The sequence below is a fragment of the Phyllobates terribilis genome, unplaced genomic scaffold (genome assembly GCF_046119375.1).
Source record: "Phyllobates terribilis strain yellow unplaced genomic scaffold, ASM4611937v1 Scaffold_110__1_contigs__length_5578470, whole genome shotgun sequence".
Classification (NCBI taxonomy): domain Eukaryota; kingdom Metazoa; phylum Chordata; class Amphibia; order Anura; family Dendrobatidae; genus Phyllobates; species Phyllobates terribilis.
In genome coordinates, this window is record NW_027362870.1 from 3618505 (window position 1) to 3643887 (window position 25383).

The 25383-nt window shown below is 46.3% G+C and overlaps 1 protein-coding gene across 1 annotated transcript; it reads right to left on the bottom strand.

The window, feature by feature from the left end:
* Positions 1 to 4252: 4252 nt before the first annotated feature.
* LOC141201384 (dynein axonemal heavy chain 12-like) lies at positions 4253 to 24886 on the bottom strand. Its single transcript, XM_073663380.1, has 7 exons — positions 24804 to 24886; positions 18215 to 18321; positions 14580 to 14764; positions 14168 to 14288; positions 12750 to 13032; positions 9287 to 9404; positions 4253 to 4801 (listed from the first exon to the last, which is right to left on the bottom strand). The coding sequence occupies exons 3-5, from the start codon at positions 14718 to 14720 to the stop codon at positions 13001 to 13003; spliced, it is 294 nt and encodes a 97-aa protein (XP_073519481.1). The 5' UTR covers positions 14721 to 14764; positions 18215 to 18321; positions 24804 to 24886; the 3' UTR covers positions 4253 to 4801; positions 9287 to 9404; positions 12750 to 13000.
* Between the last annotated feature and the right edge of the window lie 497 nt (positions 24887 to 25383).

Sequence of the window (25383 nt, forward strand, 5' to 3'; positions counted from 1 at the left end):
AGGTATGAGTCATCGCCACTGTGAGGTCATAATGCTGACCAATCACAGAGCAGCCATGCCCAGATTTTCCACCAATCACAGAGCAGGCACCCCCAGATTTTCCACCAATCAGAGATAAGCAGTGGGTATAAATAGCAGCCACACCCAGATTTTCCACCAATCAGAGATCAGCAGTGGGTATAAATAGCTGCTGCCGCCTGCCCGGCTTAGCCTTGCACTGGTTGGGTCTCTCTCTTGGTATCTCCCGGTATCTATCCCTCCCCCAAATGTGTAAAAGATAGAACCAATATTTGTGTTGTTTGTCCGTTTTATGAGCCTTTGATTAACCCCTTCCCACTCTTTGCTATATATATATATATATATATATATATATATATATATATATTTATTATGTGCAGGTGGGCCTTAAAGGGATTTTCCAGGACAAACATTTTGATGGCTTATCCCCTGGTTAGCTCATTAATATCAGATTTGTGGTGGTCCGGCACACGGCACCTCCACTAATCAGCTGTTTGCAGCTTCGGCCGAGGTCAGATGTAAACAGTGTTGAGGAGCTGAAAAATCACTGATCTGTTCACTCTGTAGTGGCCGCTCCCTGGTGCTGCAGATCAGCTCCTATTACATGAATATTAGCTGATCTGCAGGACCCACAGTACAGTGAATGGAGCTGTGATGTTCAATCTTCACACTATTTACACTTGAGCGCTGCAATCAGCTGATGGGTAGAGCCGGTGCCGCGTGTCGGAGCCCCACCGATCTGATATTGATAACCCATCCCCAGGATAAATCATCATTATTATACTACTCATACATGAAGAAAGCGAGGTGGCACACCGATTTAATAAAATCTTCTTTTATTCCATTTCCATTAAAAATACAGGGAAGCGGCGCCTTTTGCGGACGACGGCCGTTTCGCGTGTCTATCACGCTTCTACGGGTCGAGGCATATGGTCATGGGGGTGTGCAGGGGTTAAAATACTCCCGACCCCACCCCCTGCACCAAACAGCCATACAAAATGTTACAACAAAAAATACATTAAAAACAACCACCCAGGAGGTATGAGTCATCGCCACTGTGAGGTCATAATGCTGACCAATCACAGAGCAGCCACACCCAGTTTTTCCACCAATCAGAGCAGCCATACCCAGATTTTCCACCAATCAGAGATCAGCAGTGGGTATAAATAGCCGCTGCCGCCTGCCCGGCTTAGCCTTGCACTGGTTGGGTCTCTCTTTTTTCCCTCTCTTGGTATCTCCCGGTATCTCTCCCTTCCCTCTCTCTTCTCTCCCTCCCCTCTCTCTTCTCTCTCTCTCTTTGACCCAATGGCCCTCTTAAGGGCTACCCCAAATGTGTAAAAGATAGAACCAATATTTGTGTTGTTTGTCCGTTTTATGGATGGAGCGAGACATGATGTCCCAGATGTGTCCCGGATTCAGGTCTGGGGAACGGGCGGGCCAGTCCATAGCTTCAATTCCTTCATCTTGCAGGAACTGCTGACACACTCCAGCCACATGAGGTCTGGCATTGTCCGGCATTAGGAGGAACCCAGGGCCAACCGCACCAGCATATGGTCTCACAAGGGGTCTGAGGATCTCATCTCGGTACCTAATGGCAGTCAGGCTACCTCTGCCGAGCACAAGGAGGGCTGTGCGGCCATCCAAAGAAATGCCACAGAACACCAGGATTGGCAAAGTCGCCACTGGCGCCCTGTGCTCTTCACAGATGAAAGCAGGTTCACACTGAGCACATGTAACAGACGTGACAGAGTCTGGAGACGCCGTGGAGAGCGATCTGCTGCCTGCAACATCCCTCAGCATGACCGGTTTGGTAGTGGGTCAGTAATGGTGTGGGGTGGCATTTGTTTGGAGGGCCGCACAGTTCCCTTTATTTTTTGAGCAGTGCATATACAAATATAAAATGTTCCTCCCCCACCATGTGACATACTGCATACCTCATAGGGACAGCAGTCAGGAAGCACCAGTAGTACCAGCAGCTCCCACAGTACAATGCAAATGTAGCATTCTCAGCGTGTACTGACCAATGCTGTCCACCAGGTGGCATCAGCAGGAAATTACAGGGATGAGACAAGCACTGCATGACAGCCCCGCCCCAATCTGCCCTATACCAGACACGCCCCCTACCAACGCCCCACCCCCGCTGCCATGACAACCGAATTGTTTAATGGCAGAATGAGACCTTATATGAGCAAAGAAGTAGCGGCCGGAGAGCGGGGTCCGCACAGGTGAGCGCCCCCATAACACAGTGTATGTACTGCACGTCAGCTCTATGGCAGACTGTCACCTGTGCTGGATCCAGTACATGTTACACTTATATCTGTACAGAGACACAGAGGACGCAGCTATATATTTGTGTGTGTGTATATATACAGTATATATATATGTGTGTGTATATACAGTATATATATATATATATATGTGTGTGTCTATATACAATATATATGTGTGTGTCTATATACAGTATATACTGTATATGTGTGTGTGTATATACAGTATATATATATGTGTGTGTCTATATACAGTATATATGTGTGTGTGTCTATATACAGTATATATATATATGTGTGTGTGTGTATATATACACAATATATATATGTGTTGTGTATATATACAATATATATATATATATATATGTGTGTGTGTGTATATATATATATATATATATATATATGTGTGTATATATACAGTATATATATATGTGTGTGTATATACAGTACAGAAAAAAGTTTGGACACACCTTCTCATTTAAAGATTTTTCTGGATTTTCATGACTTTGAAAATTGTACATTCACACAGAAAGCATCAAAACTATGAATTAACACATGTGGAATTATATACTTAACAAAAAAGTGTGAAACAACTGAAAATATGTCTTATATTCTAGGTTCTTCAGAGTAGCCACCTTTTGCTTTGATGACTGCTTTGCACACTCTTGGCATTCTCTTGATGAGCTTCAAGAGGTAGTCACCGGAAATGGTCTTCCAACAATCTTGAAGGAGTTCCCAGAGATGCTTAGCACTTGTTGGCCCTTTTGCCTTCACTCTGTGGTCCAGCTCACGCCAAACCATCTCGATTGAGTTCAGGTCTGGTGACTGTGGAGGCCAGGTCAACTGGTGTAGCACCCCATCACTCTCTTTCTTGGTCAAATAGCCCTTACACAGCCTGGAGGTGTGTTTGGGGTCATTGTCCTGTTGAAAAATAAATGATGGTCCAACTAAACGCAAACCAGATGGAATAGCATGCCGCTGCAAGATGCTGTGGTAGCCATGCTGGTTCAGTATGCCTTCCATTTTGAATAAATCCACAACAGTGTCAGCAGCAAAGCACCCCCACACCATCACACCTCCTCCTCCATGCTTCACGGTGGGAACCAGGCATGTAGAGTCCATCCGTTCACCTTTTCTGCGTCGCACAAAGACACGGTGGTTGGAACCAAAGATCTAAAATTTGGACTCATCAGACCAAAGCACAGATTTCCACTGGTCTAGTGTCCATTCCTTGTGTTCTTTAGCCCAAACAAGTCTCTTCTTCTTGTTGCCTAGCAGCTATTTTACCATGAAGGCCTGCTGCACAAAGTCTCCTCTTAACTGTTGTTGTAGAGATGTGTCTGCTGCTAGAACTCTGTGTGGCATTGACCTGGTCTCTAATCTGAGCTGCTGTTAACCTGCGATTTCTGAGGCTGGTGACTCGGATAAACTTATCCTCAGAAGCAGAGGTGACTCTTGGTCTTCCTTTCCTGGGGCGGTCCTCATGTGACCCAGTTACTTTGTAGCGCTTCATGGTTTTTGCAACTGTACTTGGGGACACTTTCAAAGTTTTCCCAATTTTTCGGACTGACTGACATTCATTTCTTAAAGTAATGATGGCCACTCGTTTTTTCTTTACTTAGCTGCTTTTTTCTTGCCATAATACAAATTCTAACAGTCTATTCAGTAGGACTATCAGCTGTGTATTCACCTGACTTCTGCACAACACAACTGATGGTCCCAACCCCATTTATAAGGCAAGAAATCCCACTTATTAAACCTGACAGGGCACACCTGTGAAGTGAAAACCATTTCCGGTGACTACCTCTTGGCTACTTTGAAGAACCTAGACTATAAGACATATTTTCAGTTGTTTCACACTTTTTTGCTAAGTATATAATTCCACATGTGTTAATTCATAGTTTTGATGCTTTCAGTGTGAATGTACAATTTTCATAGTCATGAAAATACAGAAAAATCTTTAAATGAGAAGGTGTGTCCAAACTTTTGGTCTGTACTATATAATCAAAAGATGTCAGCAGAACATCGGATGGAGTCAGTTTATTATCTGCAATGGAGCAGCTTAACATTGTATGTACCTTTGACATTGCTATGTAGTCCAAACCATCAGAGCAGTTAAAGACCACACACTGCACGGCCAGCGCCTTGGCCAAATCTTTGGTGGTCTCAGTTTTTCCTGTGCCGGCCGGACCTTCTGGAGCTCCACCAAGATTTAGATAAAAAGCACCGATCTACCAATGAAACATGAAAGAACTGGTATGAAATATCAATAATAATTGCTAATAAGTTTCATGCATCATACAAAAGTCAAAAACATTTCTGAGCATAACCCATCACATCATAGCAGAGTCCGCTAGCATCGGTCAGTGAGCGGAGTGATGACCAGGCGTGGGGAGCTGCCCAGGTACTCATAGGCGGACTTCACATTGCAGTTGATGATTCGCACTCTCGCATTCTCATTCTCCCAGTAATAGCGGAGTTGGGCAAGCCACCGGAAGTCTGTTCATGAGAAACTCCTGAGGAATGTAGGAAAAGATAGTCAACCTCTAAGACACTGCAGAATCACAAGGGAGAGTTTCTAAAGGGAAGGCAAATGCACATACATTATAGGACAAAACTCCTAGTCACCGAATTCTGCTTTTTTCATTTAGTCCCATTGCCCACGGTGTATAACATCCGGACTCTCAGCCCCCAGTTTATAAAATCCGGCCTCTCGCCTCCCCCGGTGTATAACATCCACCCCTCGCCCCTAGTTTAGTATAACATCTCTCCCCTCGCCCCCCCCGCCAGTGTATAAAATCCATCCCCTCAACCCCACTGTATAACATCCAACCCCAAGCGCTCCATTGCATAACATCTGGCCCCCAGGGTATAACATCCGGCCCCCAGCCCCGGTGTATAACATCTGTCCCCTCGCTCCCTCCCCCTGGTGTATAACATCCGGCCTCTCGCCCCCCCGGTGTATAATATCCGTCCCCTCGCCCCCCCCCGCCAGTGTATAAAATCCATCCCCTCAACCCCACTGTATAACATCCAACCCCAAGCCCTTCTTTGCATAATATCCGGCCCCCAGCCCCGGTGTATAACATCTGTCCCCTCGCTCCCTCCCCCTTGTGTATAACATCTGGCCTCTCGCCCCCCCGGTGTATAATATCCGTCCCCTCGCCCCGGTGTATAATATCCGTCCCCCCGCCCCTGGTGTATAATATCCGTCCCCTCGCCCCTGGTGTATAATATCCGTCCCCTCGCCCCGGTGTATAATATCCGTCCCCCCGCCCCTGGTGTATAATATCCGTCCCCTCGCCCCTGGTGAATAATATCCGTCCCCTCACACCTGGTGTATAATATCTGTCCCCTCACCCCTGGTGTATAATATCCGTCCCCTCGCCCCGGTGTATAATATCCGTCCCCCCGCCCCTGGTGTATAATATCCGTCCCCCCGCCCCTGGTGTATAATATCCGTCCCCTCGCCCCTGGTGTATAATATCCGTCCCCTCGCCCCGGTGTATAATATCCGTCCCCACGCCCCTGGTGTATAATATCCGTCCCCTCGCCCCTGGTGTATAATATCCGTCCCCTCGCCCCTGGTGAATAATATCCGTCCCCTCGCACCTGGTGTATAATATCTGTCCCCTCACCCCTGGTGTATAATATCCGTCCCCTCGCCCCTGGTGTATAATATCCGTCCCCTCGCCCCTGGTGAATAATATCCGTCCCCTCGCACCTGGTGTATAATATCTGTCCCCTCACCCCTGGTGAATAATATCCGTCCCCTCGCACCTGGTGTATAATATCCGTCCCCTCGCCCCTGGTGTATAATATCCGTCCCCTCGCCCCTGGTGAATAATATCCGTCCCCTCGCACCTGGTGTATAATATCCGTCCCCTCGCCCCTGGTGTATAATATCCGTCCCCTCGCACCTGGTGTATAATATCTGTCCCCTCACCCCTGGTGTATAATATCCGTCCCCTCGCCCCTGGTGTATAATATCCGTCCCCTCGCCCCTGGTGTATAATATCCGTCCCCTCGCACCTGGTGTATAATATCCGTCCCCTCGCCCCTGGTGTATAATATCCGTCCCCACGCCCCCCGGTGTATAACATCCGCCCTCCCATGCTGTGTGCTGTTACTAACATATGACAGAACGGCTGGTGGTGCAGAGCTCTCTGATACCAGCGCGGTCCTGTAATAGGAGCCACCGGGGTAACAAGTCTGGATATTACATTTCTTCCCTCCTAAATCTTCCCCCATCACATGTGAGTGATATTATTAAGGAGTGGAAGGAACTGCAGCAACTCAGGAGACCCCAGAACATTACAGAGCGGGGTCACTGAGTGCTGAGGAGCAGAGGGCAGAACGCTCTCCTGACTCCATAACTGCAGAGTCCAGATCTACTTTGGTAACAACATCACCACAAACACTGCGCCCCCGCCTGGAGCTTTATGGCCGAGCAGCTGCATGCAGCCTTACATCACCAAGCACGATGCCGAGCGTCGGATGGAGTGGTGTGAAGCCGCCACCACAGGACTCTGGAGGAGACCTGTTCTGTGCAGTGACGGATCACACTTCTCTATCTGGCATCTGATGGACGAGTCTGGATTTGGTGAATGCCAGGAGAACGTTACCCTATTAACTGCATTGTGCCCGCTGGGCAGTTTGGTGGTGGAGGTATGGCCTTGTTTTTAGGGGGTGGTCTAGGCCCCTTAGTTCCAGTGAAAAGATATCTTAATGCTTCAGCACAAGACATTTTAAACAATTGTAGCTTCCAACCCTAAGGGAATAGAAGAGCAGAACTGTTTCCCACACGTTCTCAACCTCAACCCCACTAAACACCTTTAGGATGATTAATTAGAACAAATACTGGAGAATGGCAGCATAAATATGTCACCGCCACATAGGGAAGAACAATGTCAGGCACACATCAATTACATTGCCATATGTCTGCTCAGGCTTAGAATGGCTGACCACTCGGAGAATGACATAATACCTACAAAGAAACCGAACAAAAGGTCATTAAAGGAATTGACATAAAACCCCTTTATTAGTCCATCCATGGTTATAGAACGACACTGCACAGAGGAGGGCACACACACCATTGATAGAAAATATTACAAACCGCACCTAGGCCATCCAAACCACTGACTATAAAGAAGAGCAATTGTGGCAATGAGTCATATACAGGGGATGCCGACACCTACAGATGCCAAAACATTCCTATATAGGGACCACCATCTCAATATGCAGAAATGACTACTGCCCCATAGACGTCATTGTAAGTACACCCCAAGATTGCTTTACTGTGACAAGATCAATTGTGTCCTATGAAAACTCAAAGAAAAGAGGGGGGAACATAACATAGATATGGAAAGAACATAGGAATATGGTGAAATGTATGAAGGTGCTCGGCATACTGAGCTGTGATATCTGTAGAGGGACGGACTCCATATTAACATCCTGGATATGGATTAGAATAGGAGGCCATAAAAGCCCCTGTAGGTGTAATGTGGAGGGGGCACAATACCTTTCTCCATGTAGTGTATAATAAATAGAAAATGGTATTGGAAAGTTTGCTGCCAGCCATGATGTTTGCACAAACCTGTTTCGATCATTTCCCTGACCACGTCACGAGCGTGCCCCTCTATGGTGACGAGAGCCCCCAATGTGCTGCGAGTCTGCTGGGACAATTTGCCTCCTCGCAAATTGCTCCAAATACCCAGATGTACCTCTATAAAACCCTGCTACAAACAGCATGGAAAACTCAATGCAGATGGATTAATTTTATGCTGGTATTATGGGAAATCCCATACAATGTCTTCCCTTATTGGTAGATATGACGAGAGTAGAGATGAGCGAATGGATTTGCAGGACTCTGGTCCAACAGTCCGGTCAGTATTCCACGGCCGCAGGACCGGAGCCCCGTGAACCGGCATCTCCGGCTCCTCTTTTGATGTCGATGTCATAGTTGTGGTGTGAGGCACAAATGACATCACGCCTGGCCGGCTAATCAAAAGAGGAGCCAGGGATGCCGGCATGTAAGAGGCGGTTAGCAAGGCTCCCATCCAACAGCCACAGACTACTAACCTGCTCTCTTAGACCAAGGTCCTGCAAATTTAGTTGCGCATCTCTAGACAAGATGCATGAATCAATGCAAAATCCCAACAATACTATGGAGCCTTTTGGGTACCTTCAAGATATTGAGCCGCTGTACAACTGCAACCCCCAGGAGAAGACCCCTGGGCAAGAACACTACATGGGCTCTTTGCAGTCTAATAACGTACTGTGAAATAAGCTGCTTGCATCTTTGGATGTGAATGTGGGTCCCCTTACCTCTGTTGCACCAATGGTATATCCCCCCCTGGAAACTCCTATAAGCTGCGTCTCTGGGTATGACAGTCTATTAGCAGGAGAACTCATGAAGTCTGTCTATGAATGTATATATATGTATTTCTCCCAGAAAATTATTACAATTACACGTTTTGTTGTTCACATGTTTATTTCATTTGTGTATATTGGAACAACACAAAAAGAAGATATTAGTCAACAATTTTGGTTCTCAAGTCCTCAGACAGTTCTCTTCTCCTCTTTCTGTTCTCCCTGCTTAGTGTGGCACGTAACAACGCAAAGACTGAGTCAACTTTTCCCCTTTGTATCAGGTTTCAGGTGTGATTTTCATATTGCCCGCACCTTTTACTTGCCACAGGTGAGTTTGAACGAGCATCACATGCTTGAAACAAAATTGTTTACCCACAATTTTGGAAAGATGCCAACAATTTTGTCCGACCCATTTATGGGGTTTTGTGTGAAATTATATCCAATTTGCCTTTTTTTGTGTTGTTCCAATACATACAAAGGAAATAAACATGTGTATAACAGAAAATACACATGCAATTTTTTATGGAAAAATACTTCATTTTCTGGAACAACTTCAAGGGTGCCAACACTTCCGGCCATGACTGTTTATAGTGAAGCAACCTTGATCAGTAAAGGAGCTTATGCCGTACCTCCGGGCCACTGTCGATAGCTTCATGCACTTCACTTGTCCAGAACATGAGACACACAGAGCACGACCTGTCCCGGCCATTCCCTCACCCAGTCTTTTCTTGCAGTCGCAGGGTATGCCTTTTAAAAAAGAAAGTTAAATTACGTTGACAGAAGCATTTAAGAGAGGGACAACCTTACTAGTATTATCTAGCAAATTCATTTCTACCGATTGCAGGTAGAAGATCTGCTACCTGGCTCTATTGCAAGAGATACATCATCCACAAATCATTCACTGCCGCCAAATAATCTTATACAAATATAAAAGAACTAGATGGTGGCCTGATTCTAATGCATCGGGTATTCTAGAATAGGTATGCGGCCGACCGGGTGCAATCAGCAGAGCTGTGTTTAAATTTGGCGCCAAAATCGCTGATTGGTCGCGTTCGGCAACCGCGACCAATCAGCAAAGCGGTGTTTAAATTTGGCGGCAATATCGATGATTGGTCGCGGGCGGCGGCCGCGACCAATCAGCGAACCGTGTTAGTGAGGACTGGAGAGCGTGTTTAAATTGGGCACCAAAATCGCTGATTAGTCGCGACCAATCAGCCGAGCGGTGTTTAAATTTGGCGCCAATACTGCTGACTGGTCATGGCCGCCGACCGCGACCAATCAGCAGAGCGATGCAGAGCGGGGTTTAAATTCGGCGCCAAAATCACAGATTGGTCGCCGGCCGTGACCAAACAGCAGAGCATTCTTTAAATTTGGCGCCAAAATCGCTGATTGGTCGAGGCCGGCGACAGCGAACAATCAGCAGAGCGTTGTTTAAATTTGGCGCCAATCTCGCTGATTGGTCGCGGATGGCGGCCGCGACCAATCAGCAGTGCGGTGTTTAAAATTGGCACCAAAATCGCTGATTAGTCGCGGCTGGCGGCTGCGACCAATCAGCAGAGCAGGGTTTAAATTTGGCACCAATAATGCTGATGGGTCTTTGCCGGCGACCGCGACCAATCAGCACAGCGGGGTTTACATTTGGCCCCAATGCTGCTGATTGGTCTCGGCCGGCGACCGTGACCAATCAGCAGAGCGTTGTTTAAATTTGGCACCAAAAACGCAGATTGGTCGCGGCCGGTGGTTGCGACCAATCAGCAGAGTGAGGTTTAAATTTGGCGCCAATACTGCTGACTGGTCACGGCCGACAACCGCGACCAATCAGCAGAGCGTTGTTTAAATTTTGCGCCAATACTGCTGATTGATCTCGGCCAGCGACCGCGATCAATCAGCAGAGCGTTGCTTAAATTTGGCGCCAATCTCGTTGATTGGACGCGTCCGGCGTCCGCGTCCAATCAGCACAGCAGTGTTTAAATGTGGCGGCAAGATCGGTGAATGGTCGCGGCCGCTATTTAAATGTGCCGCACAAATCGGTGATTGGTCGCCGACTTGGCCCGCAACCAATCACTGATCTTGCGGCCAAAGTTAAACACTACGGTGCTAATTGGTCGCGGACGCTGACAGCGACCAATCACCGATTTGGGCGCCACATTCAAATATCGGCCGCGACCAATCACCGATCTTGGCTCCACATTTAAACACCGCTGTGCTGATTGGTCGCCGACGCTGGGTGCGACCAATCACCGATTTTGGTGCCACATTTAAATAGCGTCCGCGACCAATCCGCACAGCGGTGTTTAAATGTGGAGCCAAGATCGGTGATTGGTCGCGGCCGATATTTGAATGTGGCGCCAAAATCGGTGATTGGTCGCTGTCAGCGTCCGCGACCAATCAGCACCGTAGTGTTTAACTTTTGCGGCAAGATCCGTGATTGGTTGTGGGCCAAGACCGCGACCAATCACCGATTTGTGAGGCACTTTTAAATAGCGTCCGCGACCAATTGGATGTCAGCGCCGCTCCCCGTCCCTCCCTTCACACCCTAGCCGCATGGATGTCAGCGGCGCTGCCTGTGCGGATACTTCCGCTCCGAGAACCCGGGACATGAGCGGGCGCTCGGAGCAGAAGTATCCCGACCCGCAGCGCCGCTCCCCGATCCTCCCTTCAAACCCTAGCCGCTGATGTCCCCACAGTATCCGCATGGTGTTACAAAGGTCCGGACATTTGTGTTAAAAATCGCTGATTGGTCGCTGGCGCTGCCAGCGACCAATCACCGATTTGGGCGCCAAATTTAAATATCGGCCGCGACCAATCACCGATCTTGGCTCCACATTTAAACACCGCTGTGCTGATTGGTCGCGGCTGATATTTAAATTTGGCGCCCAAATCGGTGATTGGTCGCGGGCAGCGCCTGCGACCAATCAGCGATTTTTAACACAAATGTCCGGACCTTTGTAAGACCATGCGGATACAGTGGGGACATCAGCGGCTAGGGTGTGAAGGGAGGACCGGGGAGCGGCGCTGCGAGTCCAGATACTTCTGCTGCGAGCGCCCGCTCATGTCCCGGGTTCTCGGAGCGGAAGTATCCGCACAGGCAGCGCCGCTGACATCCATGCGGCTAGGGTGTGAAGGGAGGACCGGGGAGCGGCGCTGACATCCATGCGGCTAGGGTGTGAAGGGAGGACCGGGGAGTGGCGCTGACATCCAATTGGTCACGGACGCTATTTAAAAGTGCCGCACATTTCGGTGATTGGTCGCTGTCTTGGCCCGCGACCAATGACTGATCTTGGCGCCAAAGTTAAACACTATTGTGCTGATTGGTCACGGACGCTGACCGCAACCAATCACCGATTTGGGCGCCAAATTGAAATATCGGCCGCGACCAATCACCGATTTTGGCGCCAAATTTAAATATCGGCCGCGACCAATCACCACAGCGGTGTTTAAATGTGGAGCCAAGATCGGTGATTGGTCGCGGGCAGCGTCGGCGACCAATCAGCACAGCGGTGTTTAAGTTTTGCGCTAAGATCAGTGATTGGTCGGGTCCGAAGACCGCGATCAATCATCGAATCGTCTTGGTGAGGACCGGGGAGCGGCGCTGCCTGTGCGGCTACTTCCACTGCGAGAACCCGGGACATAGCGGGCGCTCACAGCAGAAGTATCCCGACCCGCAGCGCCGCTCCCCGGTCCTCCCTTCCGCATGGAGGTCAGCGACGCCGGCGGTCCTTCCGCTGCTACCGGCCGGGAGATGAGCGCCTCGCGGCGCTCATCTTCCGGCTGCATCTCCATCCCGCAGATGGGTCCGTCGGTCGGGTTCCTTCTGCTGTTGCCGGCCGGTAGATGAGCGCCTTGCGCCGGTCATCTCCCGGCTGCATCGCCGCTCAGCTCCGTCCCGCAGATGAGCCGCTAACGGCCGCCATCTTTTTTTAGAAATCCCCCGGCGCTGATTGGCCGCTGCCGGACCAATGAGCGACGCGGGATTTCCTGGACAGACAGACACACAGACACACAGACAGACAGACAGACGGGATAAGACGATTATATATATAGACTAGATTAGTTCCAATTAATGCTTTTGGTCTGTAGGTAGATCCGTACCATTCGTGACCGAGCAATAACATCATGCACGCTCCTTAACATGACATCTTCCCCTTGGATGAGCCACTTCTCCACGGCCCCCCGAGCCTCGGAGGTGGAGATGGTCTGGATGAGCTCTACGCGTTCCCCCTCGGTGCTGTACATGGCTTTGATGTCCAGGTTAGGAAGGAGCTCCAGCTTTGCGATGCCTTCAAAGCCCTTCTTTAGATGTGGTTGGACCCGCAGAGGATCTTTAGTCTCAGAGAGAATTTCTAGCATTTCGTCGTTGGACAGGAAGAAAAAGCTAAAGCGAAAATGCACAATATGATAAAGATGTCATTAAAGTATTGGGTCAGGCGCCATTTGTATTAGTGTCTATGTGAGAAAATAGAAAAGCAAAGCTTTAAAGTAAAGATTCAGTCCCCATACACATTGGATTAAAATAGTTTAAACCTGACGATTGCAGCAGGACCGGCCTACCCACTGATGTGTATGGGGGTCTCCTGACTCTCCCCCGATAGAGGATGTCAGGGCCAGAAGGATCAGGCAGATGGGATTTCAATACCCGGTCTTTTGGTTCTCAGGGGAGATAACCCGCTGCCGGAGGTGTCCAGTACCGACTTTCTCCTCTCTCCCCATTAAAACCACATGACTGTTCAGCAGAATAGGTGGGAGTCAGGAGAAATAGCCAAATAACCATTCAGACCACGGGTATCTCATATGTCATGCGTATGGTTAGCTTAAAGGGGCTATCCAGCTTTGGGAACTTTTTTTTATTTAACTGAAATGTGTATTCCCATCTCCAGGATTCTACCCCAATATGTAGTATGCGTAATAATAATAATATTAGCAAATACCTCCAATTAGAAGTTCAGTATAGTTCTTCTGATTTGTTTTGTCGCTTACCCCATGTGCAGGGCATTGCAGTAGCTTAGGTTACGACCACTAGCAAATAACTGTCACTATATGAGTGGTCGTAACCATGGATACCGAAGCTACTGCAATGCCTTGCACATGGGGAAAGCGACATAGTGAATCAGAAGAACTATACTACACTTCTAATTGGAGGTATTTGCTAATATTATTATTATTACTACGCCTACTACATATTGGGATAGGATCTTGGAGATGGGAATACCCATTTAATTGCGAGTATTTGCGACAATTCAGTTTCATTAAAAATGTTGCACCGTTAGGCTTTTTGTTTCCTGCACATTCAGCTTTGATGTGATCTGTGGTCATAAATCGGCTAAGAGGAGCTGAAAAAAGACCGATTAAAAATAAGTCCAATAGCCAGCGCAACACAGAGCCAATAGAAGGCAAACAGTGCAAAATTATTAATGAAATCCAATTACAAAAATGATTTCAATGCGTTTAAATAAGAAAAAAAAATATTTAAGGAATATATACAATCATTGCAACAAGTGAAAGGACTATACCGTGGGAAAAAAGCCTCTTCTTCTCCAGATAGGCGTTCAGCCCTTTCATGATTTTATCCAGAAGCACATTGCTGTCCTGAAGTTTCTCCAGAAGTCCGGTCAGAGAAGTGGCGCTTAAAACCTAATACAAAGTAGATAGCCCATAAGTAAGATTCCATTATATAGTTATAGAGACTGAAAAAAGGTCACATTCATTGACTATTGTGCCAATAGTTTATATTAAAAGAAAAATTAGAACCTATTTGGATAGAAAATAGAAGATGCGGGAGGCTGGAGTCCAGGCAGTGCGGAGCCCCATAACCCGGGATCCTTGTGATGGAAGCATCAGGACACGGACTCTTGGAAAACATCAATCCTGGATGCAAGATGACCGTGCTTTCTTGTATCAGTCCACCATGAAGCATCCATTTACCTTCGGGTCTTTAACGCAATGTTTCATGATCTCTCTCCAGTTTCTGTCCACAGTCTGGAATAAGCGTCCTTCTTCAGGCATTTGCTGCATGATGTCCTCAGAAGAGAAGATTAAAGCCACTGGGTCGGCACCTTCAGCCATTCATCAATGGTTTCCTGGATCCTTATCAGTCGTTCCTCCCATTGCTTAAAGGAGGAGAGCAAAAAGTTAATTACACATAAAATGAAAAGGATAGAAAAAAAATGCTATCATTTTAGAAGATAAATTATCAATGGATATGAATTCTGAATTGTTGGACATTTGTAGGGAAAGTTTGGCGAGACTCCTTGATACCATCCCCTTTACATGTAAGCTGGAGCCGCATGTAACTTTAGCCTCGGAGATCCTAATGAAACCTTAGCTTCTGCTAATAAGCAAGTGAAGATTTTAAGCTGAGTGACAACATTTACTGTGGGTGGGAACTCCTTAATCCCTTCAGGACCGGATAATTTTTTGTTTTGCATTTTTTCCTTCCCTTCTTCAAAAAGCCATACATTTTTTAATTTTTCCATTGATATAGCTGCAAGAGGCTATGTAATGTGCTGTAGCTTAACCCCTTCCCAACATATGACATACTGTTAAGCCATATGCCATGTTCCTGCAGATGTGCAAAATTTGGACCTGGGCCCCCACCAGCATGTTGGTCAGATGTATGGGCCCTTGTAGCATTCTAGATCCGATAATGATGCGCGTGTTCGTCCCTGCCTTGGATGTTTCCCATTGTAGCCCCATCCTATAATAATGTCTCTCATTCTAGGCCCCTTCCTGGTATAATGTTCCCCATCCTGCGCCCCTTCCTGTTATAATATCCCCGATCCTGGGCCTCTTCCTGTTATAATATCCACCTTCTGTGTATAATACCCCCCATCCTGAGCCCCTTTCAGCAATAACGTCCCAATCCTGGGCTCCTTCCTGGTATAATGTCCTTGGTCCTGGGCCTCTTACTGTAATAATGTCCCCCATCCTGGCCCCTTCCTGTAACAATGTCCCCAATCCTGGTACAATGTCCCCCATCCTATAACAATGTCCTCCATCCTGGTATCCTGTCCCCCATCCTAGGCCCCATTCTGGTATAATGACCTCCATCCTTGTGCCCTTCCTGGTCCCCATTCTGGTATAATGCTCCCTATCCTGGGCCCTTTCCTTGTATAATGTTCCCCATCCTGGGCCCCTTCTTTATATAATGCTCCCCATCCTGGGCCCCTTCCTTGTCTAATTCTCCCCACCCTGAGCCCCTTCCTTGTCTAATGCTCCCCATCCTTGGCCCTTTCCTGGTATAATGTTCTGTCGTTCTTTTCTAATACATTAAATAAACAAAAATAAATGATTCTACTTACCTTCCTGCGCTCCCACGACATGCGGCGTCTTCTTCTGTAGCTGATTTCAGTGTGCCGGCAAGGGCAGCGCATGACGTCACTTCCATGCGTCGCTCGTGACTGGCACGCCGACATCAGCTACTGGCCTTTGATTGGCTGGCGGCATGCATTGCAGCTCAGGGACCCGGCATGTCCCTGCGCAGCAATATACTTCAGCCGAATGTGCGTCCTCAGACTGTGGAAGTGCCATAAATATATGAGATGGGAATACCACTCTGCCACTGTGCGTTCCTTTATGCACTTTACCCTCCTTTTTGGCACTCTTTGTGGTAAGAGACTACCTTAAAAAATGTTTTATGTGACATGTATCTGATTATTTGTGGGCAGGAGCATTATTTAGATGGATACCTGATGCATATGGCAAGTGTAAATCCAATGACTATGGAATACTTATGGATTACTTTTTGATATATTATTACACTCATTGGATTGTCTTGATATACTAACCTTATGCTATATTATCTATATTGCTCATGTCCCACTGTGACCATATGCGTGACCATATATGTATACTTTGTAACATATCTTGCTACATTGGTAATCTAATTAGTGTCTTTATACTATCCGTATTATGTCATTTCTCTTTTTACTATGTACGTTTTTTAACTTGATGGAATAAAAATTTATATTTTTTACGCCAATTAACTCTTTCTTCTCCTATGTACCCATGTGTTTCATGAGTTGGCTCAGTTTGGCAAATCTGGGATATATTTCCCCCCGGATATGCCAACTTTACCCCTATAGGGTCTATTTAGTTGTATCACTCTGAGTCTATGTCTGATCCAGAGATACAATAATGAACATGAATCCTTATATATCACGGATCTTGCAGCCGCCTTTACCTGCTTGGACATAAGTGTTACATAGTTACATAGTTACATAGTTTAAAAGGCCGAAAAAAGACAAGCGTCCATCCAGTTCAGCCTATTTCTTGTGCACTGCAGCTATTCCGCAGCGTTGATCCAGGGGAAGGCAAAAAAAAACCATGCGGTATAGGCCAATTTACATCATTGAGGAAAAATTCACTTCCCGACTCCAATCTGGCAGTCAGATTAAATCCCTGGATTAATTAACTATCACTAAGCATAAGATGTAATTTTATTGTTCTCAAGAAAGGCGTCCAGTCCTCTCTTGAACTCATTAAGTGAGTTGGACATCACCACTTCCTCTCCCAGAGAATTCCAGAGTCTCACAGCTCTGACCGTAAAGAATCCCCTTCTATGCTGGTGCAGGAACCTCCTTTCCTCCAGACGCATAGTGTGCCCCCTCGTCTTTGTCACCATCCTTGGTATAAACAGGTCATGGGAGAGATCTCTGTACATCCCCCTGATGTATTTATACATGTTTATGAGGTCTCCGCTAAGCCTTCTCTTTTCCAACGTAAATAGGCCTAATTTGGACAACCTCTCTGGGTATTCTAGTCCCTCCATTCCCTTTATTACCTTAGTCGCCCTCCTTTGTACCCTCTCTAGCTCCAATATGTCTTTCCTGAGTACCGGAGCCCAGAACTGTGCACAATATTCTAAGTGCGGCCTTACCAGCGCTTTATACAGAGGAAGAACAATGTTCTCATCATATGCCCCTATTCCTCTTCTGATGCATGCCATGACTCTATTTGCCTTCGCAGCTGCTGCCTGACACTGGGCACTCCAATTTAATTTGCTGTTAACCAAGACGCCCAGGTCCTTCTCCATGTCAGATTTCCCCAACGGTTTCCCATTTAATATGTATGGGTGACTGCTGTTTTTCTTTCCCATGTGCATGACCTTACATTTATCGGCATTGAACCCCATTTGCCATTTTTTGGCCCAACTCCCCAATTTATCTAAATCCTCCTGTAGCTGTGCCCTATCCTCATCTGTATTAACTACGTTACAAAGTTTAGTATCATCTGCAAATATTGCTATTTTACTATGCAACCCTTCCACTAGATCATTAATAAGTATATTAAATAATATAGGGCCCAAGACAGACCCTTGAGGCACCCCGCTAGTCGAGACGCAGTTATAAAAGGAATCCAATTTGTCCGCATTAATCAACTGCAGGGCATCTTGATTGGCAAATAGATTGATCACTTTGGGGTACCAAGTGTTCAGCAACTTTTCTTCTGTCTTGGCACAAGCCAAGGATACGCTGTTCCTCAGGGATTCACATTCTACAGGACCCCTGGACCCGACAAAGAATAAAGCACTTTATCATATTAAACCTGACAGGGCACACCTGTGAGGTGAAGACCATTTCCGGTGACTACCTCTAGAAGCTCATCAAGAGAATGCCAAGAGTGTGCAAAGCAGTCATCAAAGCAAAAGGGGGCTACTCTGAAGAACCTAGAATATAAGACATATTATCAGTTGTTTCACACTTTTTTGTTAAGTATATAATTCCACATGTGGTAATTCATAGTTTTGATGCCTTCAGTGTGAATGTACAATTTTCATAGTCATGAAAATACAGAAAAATCTTTAAATGAGAAGGTGTGTCCAAACTTTTGGTCTGTACTGTATATATCCACCCATATACAGTATACATATACACACATATACAGTATACATATATACACACCCATATACAGTATACATATACACACACATATACAGTATACATATATATACACCCATATACAGTATATATATACACACCCATATACAGTATACATATACACACATATACAGTATACATATATACACACCCATATACAGTATACATATATATATACACACATATACAGTATACATATATACACACCCATATACAGTATACATATATATATACACACATATACAGTATACATATATACACACATATACAGTATACATATATGCACACATATACAGTATACATATACACACATATACAGTATACATATATACACACCCATATACAGTATACATATATACACACATATACCAGTATACATATATATACACCCATATACAGTATACATATATATACACACTTATACAGTATACATATATACACACCCAGTATACAGTATATATATATACACACCCATATACAGTATATATATATATATATACACACCCATATACAGTATACATATATACACACATATACAGTATACATATATACACATATATACACACATATACACACATATACACACACATACCAGTATACATATATATATATACACACGCCCATATACAGTATACAGTGGTGGCCAAAAGTATTGGCACCCCTGCAATTCTGTCAGATAATGCTCAATTTCTTCCTGAAAATGATTGCAATCATAAATTCTTTGGTATTATTCTCTTCATTTAATTTGTCTTCAATGAAAAAAACACAAAAAGAATTGTCCTAAAGCCAAATTGGATATAATTCCACACCAAACCTAAAAAAGGGGGTGGACAAAAGTATTGGCACCCTTTGAAAAATCATGTGATGCTTCTCTAATTCGTGTAATTAACAGCACCTGTAACTTACCTGTGGCACCTAACAGGTGTTGGCAATAGCTAAATCACACTTGCAGCCAGTTAACATGGATTAAAGTTGACTCAGCCTCTGTCCTGTGTCCTTGTGTGTACCACATTGAGCATGGAGAAAAAAAAGAAGACCAAAGAACTGTCTGAGGACTTGAGAAACCAAATTGTGAGGAAGCATGAGCAATCTCAAGGCTACAAGTCCATCTCCAAAGACCTGAATGTTCCTGTGTCTTCCGTGCGCAGTGTCATCAAGAAGTGTAAAGCCCATGGCACTGTGGCTAACCTCCCTAGATGTGGACGGAAAAGAAAAATTGACGAGAGATTTCAACGCAAGATTGTGCGGATGGTGGATAAAGAACCTCGACTAACATCCAAACAAGTTCAAGCTGCCCTGCAGTCCGAGGGTACAGCAGTGTCAACCCATACTATCCGTTGGCGTCTGAATGAAAAGGGACTGTATGGTAGGATACCCAGGAAGACCCCACTTCTTACCCCGAGACATAAAAAAGCCAGGCTGGAGTTTGCCAAAACTTACCTGAGAAAGCCTAAAACGTTTTGGAAGAATGTTCTCTGGTCAGATGAGACAAAAGTAGAGCTTTTTGGGAAAAAGCATCAACATAGAGTGTACAGGAAAAAAAAAGAGGCATTCAAAGAAAAGAACACGGTCCCTACAGTCAAACATGGCAGAGGTTCCCTAATGTTTTGGGGTTGCTTTGCTGCCTCTGGCACTGGACTGCTTGACCGTGTGCATGGCATTATGAAGTCTGAAGACTACCAACAAATTTTGCAGCATAATGTAGGGCCCAGTGTGAGAAAGCTGGGTCTCCCTCAGAGGTCATGGGTCTTCCAGCAGGACAATGACCCAAAACACACTTCCAAAAGCACTATAAAATGGTTTTAGAGAAAGCACTGGAGACTTCTAAGGTGGCCAGCAATGAGTCCAGACCTGAATCCCATAGAACACCTGTGGAGAGATCGCAAAATGTCAGTTTGGAGAAGGCTCCCTTCAAATATCAGGGACCTGGAGCAGTTTGAAGTGACCGCGGGCAAGGCCGCGCATTGGTATCTATGATCTGGCCCAGCAAGATCCCCACACACAGACTCTATCTTGACAACCGTATCTTTACTCGCATACATTTTTAACACAGCAAAGAAAAAAAAACAATAAATGACAACCGTAAATATGCACAGTAATAACGTGTACTGATAAGCTGACCCTCACTGTCCCTACTCACACGTTACCAGTCCTTTACTCCAGAAGGATGTGTCCCCCGTCGCAGGCCTGTCTGTCTTTGCAGGAAGGCGTCCCAGCCGGAAAAAAAACAGGAACAGCAGAATTCGCGGAAACAAAGGAAGGGATACTTCGGCCTCTCGCCAGAGGTCCCGCTTACAGTCTCTCTGATCCGGATAGAAGCTCTGGTGGGTCCCCTTATGTAGTCCACACTCCAGTAGCAGGGAGTGTAACAGCTGAATCCTTCAGCAGTGCAGGAGCTGGGGAAGGCTCCGAGGATATGGTGTCAGATAGAAGAAATCACGTTGAGAGTCTCTCCTGCGCCACACACGAGGGCCTGCACACCGTCCTGGCTCTTTTCACAGACCACAGCAGACTCTGCGCGCGCTTTTTCCTGCTTCCCACTTTGGTCACGTGACTCTCTAGGGCGGGACACAGGAGGCTCAGTCTTTTTCTCTGTCATCACACCCTGCGCAGGTGCAACCTCTGGCCACAAGGTGGCAACATCATCCTGTGTAATCACTTCTGTAACAGGCTCTATATCAATTAGCACAGAACAGCCAGAGACGGCCAGCTCACTACAAGTTTGCCAAAGAAGAATGGTCTACAATTCCAGCAGAGCATTGTAAGAAACTCATTGATGGTTACGGGAAGCGGTTGTTCGCAGTTATTTTGGCTAAAGGTTGTGCAACCAAGTATTAGGCTGAGGGTGCCAATACTTTTGTCCGGCCCATTTTTGGAGTTTTGTGTGAAATGATCAATGATTTTATTTTTGCTTCATTCTCTTTTGTGTTTTTCCTTGCAAGCAAATTAAATGAAGATAATAAGACAAAGAATTTGTGATTGCAATCATTTTCAGGAAGAAACTGAGTATTATCTGACAAAATTGCAGGGGTGCCAATACTTTTGGCCAGCACTGTACATATATATATACACACACATACAGCATACATATATACACCCATATACAGTATACATATACACACATCTACAGTATACATATATATACACCTATATACAGTATACATATATACACACCCATATACAGTATACATATATATACACACACATACAGTATACATATATACACACCCATATACAGTATACATGTACACACCCATATACAGTATACATATATACACACCCATATACAGTATACATATATATATACATACAGTATGCATATACACATATACAGTATACATATATATACACACACATACAGTATACATATATACACACCCATATACAGTATACATGTACACACCCATATACAGTATACATATACACACACATATACAGTATACATATATATATACATACAGTATGCATATACACACATACAGTATACATATATACACAGTATAGATATACACACACATATACAGTATACATATATATACACACACATACAGTATACATATATACACACACATATACAGTATACATATACACACCTATATACAGTATACATATATACACACCCATATACAGTATACATATACACACATATACAGTATACATATATACACACCCATATACAGTATACATATATATACACACATACAGTATACATATACACACACCCATATACAGTATACATATATACAGCCATATACAGTATACATATATATATACATACAGTATGCATATACACATATACAGTATACATATATATATATACATACATATAGAGTATCTATAATATAACGCTACAAGCGTCCCTCTGTCTGAAGCCTTTATAGTCTGCGCTAGTGCGACACGCCTGCACAGTCTGGCTCCAGACTGAAGAACGCATGGAGCCGTTACAGGTAAGAGGAGTGTATGGTGCTGGAGATCACGGTATGCTTATACACTGAACACATACCGCGATCTCTGGCGCCATACTTACATACTTACCTGACCGGGATGAGCGCTACCGCGGCGCTTCTGTTCGGTCCGGAGTCCGGGGGAAGAGGGAGGCATTGAAATCGGCACATGCGCATAGCGCTATCCGGCGCCATTTTACTGAAGACACATTTGCAATGTGTCTTCAGCAAAATGGAGCCGGACAGCGTGGTATGAGCACACGCGTACTTCGGCGCCGCACTCCTCCCCCGGCCTCCAGCAGAACGGGAAACAGCGCTAGAGCACAGGGAAGAAAGGTGAGTATAAGTGTTTATTTTCTTGTATGTGTGTGTAGCATGATAGGGATGAGGGGTGCCATACATACCAGGATTGGGGGGTGAGGGGTGCCATACATACCAGGATTGGGGGGTGAGAGGACCATACATACCAGGATTGGCGGGTGAGGGGACTATCCATACCAGGATTGGGGGGTGAGGGGTGCCATGCATACCAGGATTGGGGGGTAAGGGGACCATGCATAACAGGATTGGGGGTGAGGGGACCATGCATAACAGGATTGGGGGTGAGGGGTGCCATGCATAACAGGATTGGGGGTGAGGGGTGCCATGCATATCAGGATAGGGATGAGGGGTACCATGCATACCAGGATTGGGGATGTGAGGGGGTACCATAGATACCAGAATAGGGATGAGGGGGTACCATGCATACCAGGATTGGGGGTGAGGGGTACCATGTATACCAGAATTGGGGGGTGAGGGGACCATGCATACCAGGATTGGGGCTGAGGGGTGCCATGTATACCAGAATTGGGGTGGACCATGCATACCAGGATTGGGGATGAGGGGTGCCATGCATACCAGGATTGGGGAATGAGGGGTGCCATGCATACCAGGATTGGGGAATGAGGGGTGCCATGCATACCAGGATTGGGGGTGAGGGGTGCCATGCATACCAGGATTGGGGAATGAGGGGTGCCAAGTATACCAGGATTGGGGGTGAGGGGTGCCATGCATACCAGGATTGGGGGGTGAGGGGTGCCATGTATACCAGGATTGGGAGGTGAGGTGACCATGCATACCAGGATTGGGGAATGAGGGATGCCATGTATACCAGAATTGGGGGGTGAGGGGACCATACATACCAGGATTCGGGGGTGAGGGGACCATGCATACCAGAATTAGGGGGTGAGGGGTGTGAGGGGTGCCATGTATACCAGGATTGGGGAATGAGGGATGCCATGTATACCAGAATTGAGGGGTGAGGGGACCATGTATACCAGGATTGGGGGATGAGGGGTGCCATGTATACCAGGATTGGGGGTGAGGGGTGCCATGCATACCAGGATTGGAGAATGAGGGGTGCCATGTATACCAGGATTGGGGGGTGAGGGGACCATGCATACCAGGATTGGGGGGTGAGGGGACCATGCATACCAGGATTGGGGGGTGAGGGGACCATGCATACCAGGATTGGGGGGTGATGGGTGCCATGTATACCAGGATTGGGGAATGAGGGGTGCCATGCATACCAGGATTGGGGAATGAGGGGTGCCATGTATACCAGGATTGGGGGTGAGGGGTGCCATGCATACCAGGATTGGGGGGTGAGGGGTGCCATGTATACCAGGATTGGGAGGCGAGGGGACCATGCATACCAGGATTGGGGAATGAGGTGTGCCATGCATACTAGGATTGGGGGGTGAGGGGACCATACATACCATGATTGGGGGGTGAGGTGTGCCATGCATACCAGGGTTGGGGGGTGAGGGGACCATACATACCATGATTGGGGGGTGAGGTGTGCCATGCATACCAGGGTTGGGGGGTGAGGGGACCATACATACCATGATTGGGGAATGAGGTGTGCCATGTATACCAGGATTGGGGGGTGGAGGGACCATGCATACCACAATAGGATGGGGGCAGCACAAATACCAGGATGGGAGACCATATACCAATAAAAATGCTCGCCACCCGGGCGTAGAACGGGTTCAATAGCTAGTACATATATACACGCATATATACAGTAATACAGCATATACATACACATATATACTGTATATACACACACACACACACATATATACAGTAATACAGCATATACATACACATATATACTGTATATACACACACACACACATATATATATATATCTGGCGACAGGGCCCCGCTGCGTCCTCTGTGTCTCTGTACAGATATAAGTGTAACACGTACTGGATCCAGCACAGGTGACAGTCTGCCATAGAGCTGACGTGCAGTACATACACTGTGTTATAGGGGGCGCTCACCTGTGCGGACCCCGCGCTCCGGCCGCTACTTCTCTGCTCATATAAGGTCTCTCTTTCTGCCATTAAATAATTCGGTTGTCATGGCAGTGGAGGCGGGGCGTTGGTAGGGGGCGTGTCTGGTATAGGGCAGATTGGGGCGGGGCTGTCATGCAGTGCTTGTCTCATCGCTGTAATTTCCTGCTGATGCCACCTGGTGGACAGCATTGGTCAGTACGCGCTGAGAATGCTCACATGGTGGGGGAGGGGCAGCTTATATATGTATATACACAGTCACAATGCAGTTAGGGTTATGTTCACACAGTGTTTTTTTAAACGTTTTTTTCCACATTATAAAACTCAGTGTTGTCAGGAAAAGCATTGCCTGTATTTTTGATGTATGCCTCATACAAAATACATTTTTGAAGATTTTTTTTAATCTTCCATCCTATACTCGGGCACTGGCTGTATATTGTTGAGGCCCCGGGACTTGCTTAGATCCGCTGGGTGGCATTGCCAGCTGCATTGCAGTAAATGGGTGACCTGAAATCCCACATTTATCCTGTGACCAGTTAGGGACTGTTTTTTCTTAAAGAAGGGGCTC